The sequence below is a fragment of the Notothenia rossii genome, assembly GCF_949606895.1.
Source record: "Notothenia rossii genome assembly, chromosome: 6".
Taxonomy (NCBI): domain Eukaryota; kingdom Metazoa; phylum Chordata; class Actinopteri; order Perciformes; family Nototheniidae; genus Notothenia; species Notothenia rossii.
Genome location: NC_136909.1, coordinates 86,062,556 through 86,075,055, shown reverse-complemented (window position 1 = coordinate 86,075,055; position 12,500 = coordinate 86,062,556). Strand labels below are relative to the sequence as shown.

Below are 12,500 nucleotides of genomic sequence, written 5' to 3'. Positions count from 1 at the left end.
ATTCCGAAAGAGAACTATTGAGATTTATTTCTGGGCTCAAGGGAACATTGTTTTTGATTGTTTGTACAGTTAAAGTGAATTTAAAAAATGCTCTCATTGAATGAAGTCGTCGTTTCTTTCCCTAACTTCCAGAGATGGATCTGATGAGCCGCAGGAACCGACACATGAGCTCTTTGCAGGAGGAGAAGAGAGTGCTGCTGCTCAAAGTGCAGAGCCTGGAAAACGTTCAGAAAGGTGAACGCAGAAAGGTTATTATTGTGTTTGAGGATGTGCTTCTGAAAGAGGGAGAGAGATTTAAACTGCTGCACCTTTCACCCCAGCAACTGACAAGCTGACAGGTTTACTTTTCTGCAACATGCTTTACAAGCCTCTTTGTTTGTTTCATTCACTCAGCTTTTGTTTCTTCTGTTTGATAGAAATCAGAGCTACACGCAAAAAGGAGTAAGCCAGAAAAACAGCAGCAAAGTCAGCCATACAGTTGTTCCGTATCTTTAGACCAGATTGTGAACATTAATGTTTCTGGTTCTATAGGCGGCTCACTTTTCTTAAAAGATCTGTATTAAAGGAGCATTGCTCACATATAGAGTATGCATTCTTAGCTGGAAGCTATCAATGTTCCAGAGAAGTGATTTTTGTGTACGATTTATTATTGTTATTAAAGGGGCCGTATTATGTCTGTTTGAGGTCGTCCCTTTCCTGTAGTGTGTTCTATCGGCTTTTGTGCATGTTAATGGTCTGCAAAGGCTAAAATCCCAAAGTTAACATCTCTTAGCGGTGGACCAAATCACAACAGAGCCGGCCAGCTAACCAATCAGAGCAGACTGGGCTCTGGTTTCAGACAGAGGGTGAAAAGTACATACTGATATACACCTGAACATCAGCAGGAGAGGACTCTTTAAAGTAGAGACACTACATACTGATATACACCTGAACATCAGCAGGAGAGGACTCTTTAAAGTAGAGACACTACATACTGATATACACCTGAACATCAACAGGAGAGGACTCTTTAAAGTAGAGACACTACATACTGATATACACCTGAACATCAACAGGAGAGGACTCTTTAAAGTAGAGACACTACATACTGATATACACCTGAACATCAGCAGGAGAGGACTCTTTAAAGTAGAGACACTACATACTGATATACACCTGAACATCAGCAGGAGAGGACTCTTTAAAGTAGAGACACTACATACTGATATACACCTGAACATCAACAGGAGAGGACTCTTTAAAGTAGAGACACTACATACTGATATACACCTGAACATCAGCAGGAGAGGACTCTTTAAAGTAGAGACACTACATACTGATATACACCTGAACATCAACAGGAGAGGACTCTTTAAAGTAGAGACACTACATACTGATATACACCTGAACATCAACAGGAGAGGACTCTTTAAAGTAGAGACACTACATACTGATATACACCTGAACATCAGCAGGAGAGGACTCTTTAAAGTAGAGACACTACATACTGATATACACCTGAACATCAGCAGGAGAGGACTCTTTAAAGTAGAGACACTACATACTGATATAAACCTGAACATCAGCAGGAGAGGACTCTTTAAAGTAGAGACACTACATACTGATATACACCTGAACATCAGCAGGAGAGGACTCTTTAAAGTAGAGACACTACATACTGATATACACCTGAACATCAGCAGGAGAGGACTCTTTAAAGTAGAGACACTACATACTGATATACACCTGAACATCAACAGGAGAGGACTCTTTAAAGTAGAGACACTACATACTGATATACACCTGAACATCAACAGGAGATGACTCTTTAAAGTAGAGACACTACAAACTGATATACACCTGAACATCAACAGGAGAGGACTCTTTAAAGTAGAGACACTACATACTGATATACACCTGAACATCAACAGGAGAGGACTCTTTAAAGTAGAGACACTACATACTGATATACACCTGAACAACAGCAGGAGAGGACTCTTTAAAGTAGAGACACTACATACTGATATACACCTGAACATCAGCAGGAGAGGACTCTTTAAAGTAGAGACACTACATACTGATATACACCTGAACATCAGCAGGAGAGGACTCTTTAAAGTAGAGACACTACATACTGATATACACCTGAACATCAGCAGGAGAGGACTCTTTAAAGTAGAGACACTACATACTGATATACACCTGAACATCAGCAGGAGAGGACTCTTTAAAGTAGAGACACTACATACTGATATACACCTGAACATCAGCAGGAGAGGACTCTTTAAAGTAGAGATACTACATACTGATATACACCTGAACATCAGCAGGAGAGGACTCTTTAAAGTAGAGACACTACATACTGATATACACCTGAACATCAGCAGGAGAGGACTCTTTAAAGTAGAGATACTACATACTGATATACACCTGAACATCAGCAGGAGAGGACTCTTTAAAGTAGAGATACTACATACTGATACACACCTGATAAAGACCATATATCCTCTTTTCCTGCAGAGCTGGACCTCCAGCTAAGTGAAGCTGAAGCGATGACGGACTCTCTGAGAGCCGAGGGACTGTTTGTCAGTCAGAAGCCTCTCACTGACAGCACCTGTCTCAGGTGAGTGGCATCAACTGAGAGAAGTGCATATGTTTGGACAGAGATTCCAGTAAATCACTTTCATTATGTCAAAGAAAAATAATCCATATGAGACTCAAACGAGTGAACAGCTGCAGGGAAATAAAAATGAAACACTGAGGAGTAAATGAAACAAAACAAAATGTAAACACAGCAGTAAGCCGTTTAGCATCTCATACAAAAATGTAATTCACAGGGGCTTCTTGATATTTAAAATATTCTTGGCTGAGCAGATGGGATGTTTAATTAGTTTTAGAGGCCTGTCTGTAGCACAACAACTGAAATCCTCTTCTGACCAGGGTTTCTTTAACATAACTGACTGAAATGAAGTAGACACACTATTAGAGCCAGTATTTAGATTTTATAAGAAAGGCCACCTAATCGTGACGTCTGTAGTCAACACACTTTAAAAAACTACAATTCCCACGGCGCCTGCTCTAAAGTGACAGTGATGGGCAGCAACCTGCTAGAAAGACGCCGTCGAGGAACAGTTTTTAACCGTCCACGTACAAATCGTTAAACTACCCATTAAGTTACATAAACCTTATCAAGAATAAAGAATACCTAAGTTGTTTTTTTATTTTATTTTATTTTTGCCTCTTTGTTTTGAATATTGTGAAGGCCTCTTTTCTTTCTTGCATGTGTCAAAATTGGTTATTTTATTTAGAGCCAACACATCGCATAACATCATCTAAACCAGGGCTATTCAATCGGCGGCCCGCGTCCCAAATCCGGCCGCGGGGTGATATTTACTGGTCCTTTGAGTGTAGAGAGGCGAAGTCCCGCCCATTTACTTCCGACCCATGGGACCTTATTTCGGAAAAATTATGTATTGAAGTCAATGGGGAGCAGAGGTCGCGTTAACCTAATATTTTCCGTCAATAACAGATTTTTCTAACAATGACGGAAAGCAGTCCGTCATTTTGACAGATTAGAACACGACTCGGAACAGCGCCAAAATGGCTCACATTATATTACATCCTTAGTGGCCAGGTCGGCTGAGGGCGATCTACTCTACTGTAGTCTGTAACTATTATGTAGTCATTCACACCCCTGTCCAGTTGGTGGCGAGTGTGTGTGTATTAAGTAGCTATTGTCTAGTCTTGTTTTTGACCTCGTTGATTACCTCGTTGTTTAACCGGCTTTAGCAATCGCAAAATGTCACGGCAGCTGATCGTCCGAAGCTTTTTTAATAAGCCCAGTAATTGTGATGGTGTGGATAAACGAGGTGAAACAAGAGGGATTGATGCGGTGGAGGTGGAGGTGGAGGGACAAGCCAGTAAGACTACAACTGACAACGTTCAGCCAGCAGCAGAGGGGCAAGCAAGTGGCAAGGAGTTCAAGCGGGAGTAGGTTCAGTGGGAACAAGAGTTTAAGTGGCTGAGGAGCGGGCTCTAGGGCTGCTCAATTAATCATATTTTAATCGCAATTACGATTATGGCTTGCAACGATTACGAAAACAATGTAATCGAAATAAAACGATTATTTTTGTATTATTATTTTTTTTGTATTGGTTTTTCAGTTGAATTATACTTAACGTTCAGGTTAATCAACTGTTGAAAACGTACTGTTCACATTTTTTTTCTCCAATAAATTGATGTTTTCAAAGTAAATGGATAATCGTTTTTAATAATCCTGATATCAATTATTGACCCAAATAATCGAGATTATGATTTTTGCCATAATCGAGCAGCCCTAGCGACATCTGTAGAAAAGCTAAGAGGAATAACGGATTTGTCCGAGGGTGCAGGACGATGCAGAAATCAGCGTTCAGGCCACAGCAGATCAATTGAGTTGTTCTTGTAAATGTTTTGTTCATATTTTGATTGTAATTGTCTCATTTAAAACGATGGCATTGTTCATATTTGCCTGTTTAGGCCCAATGGTCGCGGTGTATTTAGCGGCCTCTGCCCCCCTCTGCTGTGCTGTCAGTGCATAAATACATAATAATGTTATAATAAATTCATGTTCGTGTTGACATGAAAAGTGACCACACGGTCGGTGTCTCTCTCCATGCCCTTAAAAGTTCTGTATGTAAAAAATGAATGAATGAACATTTGCCGCTCAGTACCCAAACATACATATTAAATATGTCTCATCTCATCAATAAAACATGAAAAATAAAATGAAGGGTAATAATGGATTATGACGGAAATGTTACAATCCTGTCCGTCAAAAGGGTTAACGAAAAAGTCTAACGCAACCACTGATGGGGAGAGAAAGATTATCTTTGGATCCCGTTTGAATTGTGCCATGAATTACACATATGATGTTTGTCAATCTTAAAAAATAATTTTCATGTTAAAAAAAGTCACAGTTTGTCGTAAAACTGTTGAAATATAAGACTGTGAAAAATATGCAACTAGAAAGACTACAAATCCCAGAGTCCCGGTCCCGCATGCTGGCTCTTACGGAACCGACTAACTCCCCTTGTGTGTATGTGCAGCTCTCAAAATGCCCAGACTTGGAGTGATTTTCACCTCTTTTAATACTTTCTGCTTCATTCTGAAAGAAAGAAGTGAAATGTTCCAACGTGACGGCCATCTTGGTGTGTGGTGCGAGATGGGAGATGTAGTTCATTGAGCGGTTTCACACAAACAAAGTGTTACTTCACAGTTTTACAACACATCTATTTGACTTGCAAAATTATCTTTTAAATTGACAAACATCAGATGTGTAGTTTGTGGCACAATTCAAACGGGATCGAAAGTTAATCTTTCTCTCTCCATTGACTTCAATACATGCTTTTTCCGAAAAAGGTCCCAATAATTCTTTTTTTTACGAATTTGTTTTGGTGCCTTTTTTCCAGAGAGGGTGTTACATTGAGAGATAGAGGGAAAGACATTGCCTGAAAACGTCTGCAGGCTCGGGTTTCGAACCCACCTGCTAGATACTGTAGTGACACACTGTCATTGATTGCATCTCTGCGTGAATGATTAGAGCATTTCACCTAAATTAAATCAAATTAAATGATGATGGTTAAATTAGCTTCACATGTAGATCTACTGAGTTCTGAACTTGCCATTTAGATCTATGAAGGCCTTGGGGCTATGTTGTTTGATTTCATTCAACACAATATATGCACTCCACTGTGCTGTTGTAGTATCTTCTGTATCTGAAGCTCTTAATATGATTGCTCATATTTCAAGCCATCTTTTTCCCGGCCCCTTGCTTTGGAACATTTTCATCAACCGGGCCCATTCCAAACTAATTGAATAGCCCTGATCCAAACCATTGGAGGCTAAGCAACTCTTCAAACTGTGAGTAATATAAAGGAAAGGAAACGAGTTAAATCATGTCTGTTTAAGGCGTCTAGTGGCTTGATAGAAAAACAAGGAAGGAAGCCACGACACGCCCTTTTAGCTGAAGCCACAGATGCGTGATGATAAAAACACTTGCAAAGGACCAGAGGAGAATCAAAGTGTTACCGACACAGCAGTCTGCGCGCTCATTAGATAGAAGGTGCTATTTACTAAGAGCTAAACCGAGTCATACTGAGAGAAAGTGCTGAATGGAGCGGCTCGGCTGTGATTCTCGCGCTGGCTGCTGTCCAACTGGAAGTGTAAATAACAGCATTAAGACCATTTGGCTTAATTAAGGCTTTGATGTGTAATGTGTTTCATTCAAGTGGGAAGACATAAACAGACTGATGTGATGGATGAAGGGAGGAGAAAGGAATGAGGGGCAGAGAGTGGAGCTTTTAGATTGATATCATTAATTTCCCCCCGGGATTAATAAAGTATGTTGATTGATTTCAAATATTCAGAATCTTGGAAGTCACAATATTGAAAAGTGCTGCAACTAACAACAATTTTTTTTTTTACCAAATGATTTTGTCTATTACTTTTTTGGAATCATTTAGTCTATAAAATGTAAAATCATCAATCAGATCCGAATATATATATTTTGAATCCTGAGGAAATGTGGTTTTGTTACAGTTGCCTCACTTTATCAATCAATCAATGTTTATTTATATAGCCCAATATCAAATGTTACATTTGTCTCAGTGGATTTCACAGTTTGTGCAGAATATCAGTATGACAACACGACACCCTCTGTCCTTAGACCCTCTGTCCTTAGACCCTCACATCGTACAAGGAAACACTTCCAGAGGAACCCACAGTTTAAAGGGGAACATGGGAGAAACCTCAGGGAGAGCAACAGAGGAGGGATCCCTCTCCCAGGACGGACAGACGTGCAATAGATGCCGTGTGTAAATCGAAGAGATAATACATTTACAACATAGGTAGACCAAATGTTTGAAATGCATGTGTCTGTAATAAGAAGATGAATCCACGAGGATGTCAGCAATCCTGTGGGAGCCATCAGGGAAGTAGTTTGATGAGAGTCAGGCAGGACCGCAGAGACAGGTTCAGCCACGACCCGAAGTCCAGGGCCGTTTCTCAATCTCGAGGAAACTGGCTTCCAAGCCAATATTTCAAGGATGCTACGTCATCGAGTGCCGCCAAAGGACTGTTCCAATCTCCAGCATACTTGGAATTCCACCGAGACCACGTCCTTGGTTTGGGGGAAATTTCGAGGCTGCACATGGGTGGACTTCGCGTCCTTAAAATCCCCACAATGCTTTGCGCACGGACCAATTTCAAAAACCCTTGCGGAGAATGGCTGAACCGACACAGCACACATTTAAATGTAAGTATGTAGTGGCGTAGAACATGTGTTGGTAAATAAGTCACTTTGTTACATTTGTTATCACCAAAAATGTGTTCCGTGAAAGTAAAGCAAGTTCATAATTAGATAGACATCGTGAGGTATTTATTTTTGGTACAGTTTATGTTGAACCCGTTCGAGAGAGTGGCACACTTGTTAGCCTGTTCCATTCTTCTTCGTTTTCCGAAGCCGCGGCTTGGAAGCATACTTGCTTCGTTTTCTGAAGGAGGTGACTTGGAAGTACACGACTACCAAGCCAGCATCCTCGCGGTTGAGGCACACCCCAGGACTCAGATCAGGACTCAGGATGGATATAATATGAATACACATAATTTTATATAAGTAAGTATAATTAGAAAGGTCCAATAAAGATAAAATAAAATGTGACTTAATTAAGGCTTTGATGTGTAATGTGTTTCATTCGGTCAACAAGTGGGAAGACATAAACACAGACTAATGTGATTGATGAAGGGAGGAGAAAGGAATGAGGGGTCTGTCGCTTTTTGACGACAGACAAAGACATTTCTTAGCCTGATTAAAATAATTCTCATACTCCTAAAACCTTTCTGTTAACCCCTCCTAATATATATATATATATATATATATATATATATATATATATACTGTATATGCACTTAATTCATTCTGGTTATTTGTCAAACCATCAGTATCTGTGGAGAAGAGCAGCTTACAGCATATGTTTCCTTTTTCTAAAACAGTTATTTAGTCACAAATCCTGACAGTGTGAGTTGAAACTAGTTTATTAAATGGCAGTAAATCTATTTTCGAAGCTGCACCTAAGACTGTTGGGAACGAACGCTGATTTCTAAGCAATTTAGAAATTAAGGTCAATATAATTACAAACCTTTTTAAACCTTTGTGTGCAACAACTGAACCTGTAAAGGCACGTGTCTGCTCATCACAGTGGACTATTAACTAATGGTAGAATGTAAATGAAGGATGTCCATCGTGTTTCTCCACAAAGAGACTTCCATTATTTAATGAAAGACCGGAGATCAATAGTGTTCCAGGAAGGAAGGGTCGTTGTTATTACTGATGCCACTACTTTGGATGATTTCTTCTATTCAATACCAGAAGAGAAGTGATTACCATTCCCCACACCTGTCTATATGATGAGGTTTACACAGCTAATTGTTAAAGAGTCCTCTACTGCTGATGTCCAGGTGTATATCAGTGTGTAGTGTCTCTACTTTAAAGAGTCCTCTCCTGCTGATGTTCAGGTGTATATCAGTATGTAGTGTCTCTACTTTAAAGAGTCCTCTCCTGCTGATGTTCAGGTGTATATCAGTATGTAGTGTCTCTACTTTAAAGAGTCCTCTCCTGCTGATGTTCAGGTGTATATCAGTATGTAGTGTCTCTACTTTAAAGAGTCCTCTCCTGCTGATGTTCAGGTGTATATCAGTGTGTAGTGTCTCTACTTTAAAGAGTCCTCTCCTGCTGATGTTCAGGTGTATATCAGTATGTAGTGTCTCTACTTTAAAGAGTCCTCTCCTGCTGATGTTCAGGTGTATATCAGTATGTAGTGTCTCTACTTTAAAGAGTCCTCTCCTGCTGATGTTCAGGTGTATATCAGTATGTAGTGTCTCTACTTTAAAGAGTCCTCTCCTGCTGATGTTCAGGTGTATATCAGTATGTAGTGTCTCTACTTTAAAGAGTCCTCTCCTGCTGATGTTCAGGTGTATATCAGTATGTAGTGTCTCTACTTTAAAGAGTCCTCTCCTGCTGATGTTCAGGTGTATATCAGTGTGTAGTGTCTCTACTTTAAAGAGTCCTCTCCTGCTGATGTTCAGGTATATATCAGTGTGTATTGTCTCTACTTTAAAGAGTCCTCTCCTGCTGAGGTTCAGGTGTATATCAGTATGTAGTGTCTCTACTTTAAAGAGTCCTCTCCTGCTGATGTTCAGGTGTATATCAGTATGTAGTGTCTCTACTTTAAAGAGTCCTCTCCTGCTGATGTTCAGGTGTATATTTGTATGTAGTGTCTCTACTTTAAAGAGTCCTCTCCTGCTGATGTTCAGGTGTATATTTGTATGTAGTGTCTCTACTTTAAAGAGTCCTCTCCTGCTGATGTTCAGGTGTATATTAGTATGTAGTGTCTCTACTTTAAAGAGTCCTCTCATGCTGATGTTCAGGTGTATATCAGTATGTAGTGTCTCTACTTTAAAGAGTCCTCTCCTGCTGATGTTAAGGTATATATGAGTATGTAGTGTCTCTACTTTAAAGAGTCCTCTCCTGCTGATGTTCAGGTGTATATCAGTATGTAGTGTCTCTACTTTAAAGAGTCCTCTCCTGCTGATGTTCAGGCGTATATCAGTATGTAGTGTCTCTACTTTAAAGAGTCCTCTCCTGCTGATGTTCAGGCGTATATTCAAGCAATAGCTCACGACAGGCCGTGGTATACAGTATGTATTCAATGTTCTATAGATATAGAAATCACCTCTATATCTTGAATCCATGGTAATCGCGTCTTAAAAATCTATATTATTGAGAAACCCCTTCTCTTACATCAGTATACTCTCCTCATCAAATCAAATCAAACTTTATTTGCATTGCCCAATATCACACAACACGTTAGTGGGCTTTACAGATAAAAAACAAACATTGTATATGATGGAGTTACAGCAAAACGAGAAGACAAGATAGTATCATCTTTCTCATTCTCCGTCCTTTCCTTCATCCCCACGGTCTGCTCATGTCTCTCCTCTGAGTTCCCCTCCCTTTAGCATCGCCCTAAATCACGCATGTTGGAAGCATGTCGTACTCATCCTTCAGCTTCATTAAACATACGAGCTCCTTCATTACTGGCCGGCTTATTAGTCTGAGGAAGTGCTGAGGAAGAGTCTTCTGAGGGAGGGCGTCCTCTCACTCGTTCTTATGATCATCCATTCTGAGCCCAAGCCATCAATCCCGTCTGCAGCCTCCCTTTAAAACGCATATTTAACTCCGCGCTTATTGATTGTTTGAAATTGAATGCGTGTCAATTTGAGTGAGTGCTACAGTCATTTAAAAAGTGTTCAGTGTGCAAAACAGGCAGAGCATCGTTCACTGTGGCACAGCACAGAGAGAGACACCTGGAATATCCTCTCGCTTCGCCTGATTTAGGAGTTGTATGTATTCTCCGGTGTGTCGGATTTTCCTCATTGATATATTACTGCTGCATTAGTCCTGAAGGCTCGTTTGAGGATGTCTTTGCTCTGCAGGAATGTGATATTAACCGGCAGAAACCACTGATATCCAGAAAGCTGGGTGTCTTTCGGTTGGAAACGTCGTTCTGCTCGCCTTTTAAGATAAGATGTATTTTATTAATCCCAATTTGGGAAAAACATGTTTTCCGGCAGCATCATAAAACAAAACAAGGCATTGCATAATTTAAAAGATCAGAAATACACAATTCTATAATAGAAACATCTCAGAATAGAATTAAACCCAGCATTCGAGAGTGAGAGAAATATACAGATGATAACAAATCAATAAACTGTCTGACAAATAAAAACGCACATTGAAATCTGATCTTCCACAGAGAAGTGGGATGTTTGAAAAAACAGTGCTTTGTGTTTGTTTACAGACTGAAAAATGCAATGCTGTGTTATTGTTTCATTAACTTCCAATAAAAGAGATATAGAGGTATCTTGCCTCCGTATAGATCCTTCCAACACCTGGCAGAACCGTACAATCACAGCCAAGAGATCAAATATATGTTTTATTTTTTCAATAAAAGCAATCTCGGCTGAGTATTCAATTGCATGTTTTTTTTATAAAGTATAGTTTGAGAGCAGACAATGTTAAAGATTGTTTTTAGTCTGTTTTTAGTTTGTGGAAAAGGACATTTTCTTTTGTGGTGTTGCAAAGAAACGTGTCCTCTCTAGCTGTTTTACATGGCCTTATCTGGTTCAGTCCTTGTTTATTTAAGAATGAAACGGAGGTATGATATGCATTTGAAATAGGATATCTAGAGGAGATATTGTTCCCTAAGTACCGACTAGCTGGTGTGTCACAAAGGTTACATAAAGATGTTTGAAGACGGATGAACAAGTGTTCGCCAAACATCATCAAGTCTCTACTTCCTGTGAGCTCGCAGTAACTTGTATCGTATAACGAATCATTGTGAACATTAACGGTCAAACAACTCGCCTGATGTGGGAGTTTTTCGAAGGCCCCGTCCACACGGAGACGAAACCGATTTTGAACCGAAGTCGATTTAAAAAAAGTCTTCCCTCCACACGGAATCGGCTCAAGAAACGTGTCCGTCCACACAAACCCGCTCGAAACCGCTGGAGACGCTGTAGTACATATGCCGGGCCTGTAAGTGGCGCTGTACTTCCGCCACAAAATACACCAAAAGCAGCGAAGAAGACCCCCCGAACAATGATGATGGTTGTGGTAGAGGAGCTGTAGATGTTGCACTAAAATCTGTTTCATGGTCAGTAGCGTCTGGAGCACGAACCCTGTGATCCGCCATTGTTGTTGGCAAAACGCATCAGCAATGTGACGCGGGGGTGAGCAGGAGAGGCGGGGCTATGGTGTCATCGATCCAGGAAAAGGTCGTATAGGGCGTACACACGGAGCCGCAAGCGTGTCGTCTCCAGACTTACCCACTTTGGGAGCCGGTTTCAAAGTGTATCGGTTTCGGGCTCCGAAGCCGCGGCTCCGTTTCGGCCTCGTCTATACGATAGAGAACTTTAGCGGATACAACTGAAATCGTCTCCGTGTGGGCGGGGCCAAAATGTCTAAATAATCCAGAGTGTTTCCAGTTGTGTTGATTTAGTTCATGTAAACAAAGGTGTGAATTCCTGCTGTTTACATCTGAAAACATCAAACAAGTCATGTACATTTTAGGGGAAATGTGTTGATATAAACCCAACACTTAGTTTATTCTACTAAGTTGGGATACAGTGCATATTGTGCATGAGCTTCTTTCCTTTGTTTCCTTAAGCCACATTTTAAACAGACATTTCAAATACGTTATCTTTCAATTTGTTAGTTTTACTCACAGTTATTACGACATGTTTGGTTTCTGATGATGCTTTGATATTATGAGACTCGTGGTTAATCAAAAAATATATATTTTCACACACATTCAAATAAGGAAATAGAACTTTACAAGAGTTGAACGAAAGGCAAAACTTAAATAAGATGATGAACAAACTAATTTAGATGGTCTTTCTTTCTGTTATGTTGTACATCATAT

General features: G+C 40.1%; 1 protein-coding gene across 3 annotated transcripts in view; it reads left to right on the top strand.

Annotated features, from left to right (window-relative positions):
* LOC307044964 (coiled-coil domain-containing protein 172-like) overlaps positions 1-12,500 on the top strand; it is an 87,252-nt gene that overhangs the window by 6,517 nt on the left and 68,235 nt on the right. For 2 of the 3 annotated variants that reach the window (XM_079690424.1, XM_079690422.1), the window contains 2 exons: positions 133-234; positions 2,500-2,602. In XM_079690424.1, the coding sequence (XP_079546550.1) occupies positions 133-234; positions 2,500-2,602 (205 nt within the window). Of the gene's footprint in view, positions 1-132; positions 235-416; positions 572-2,499; positions 2,603-12,500 lie in introns of those variants that run through there. The other variant, XM_079690423.1, reaches the window with a different exon arrangement.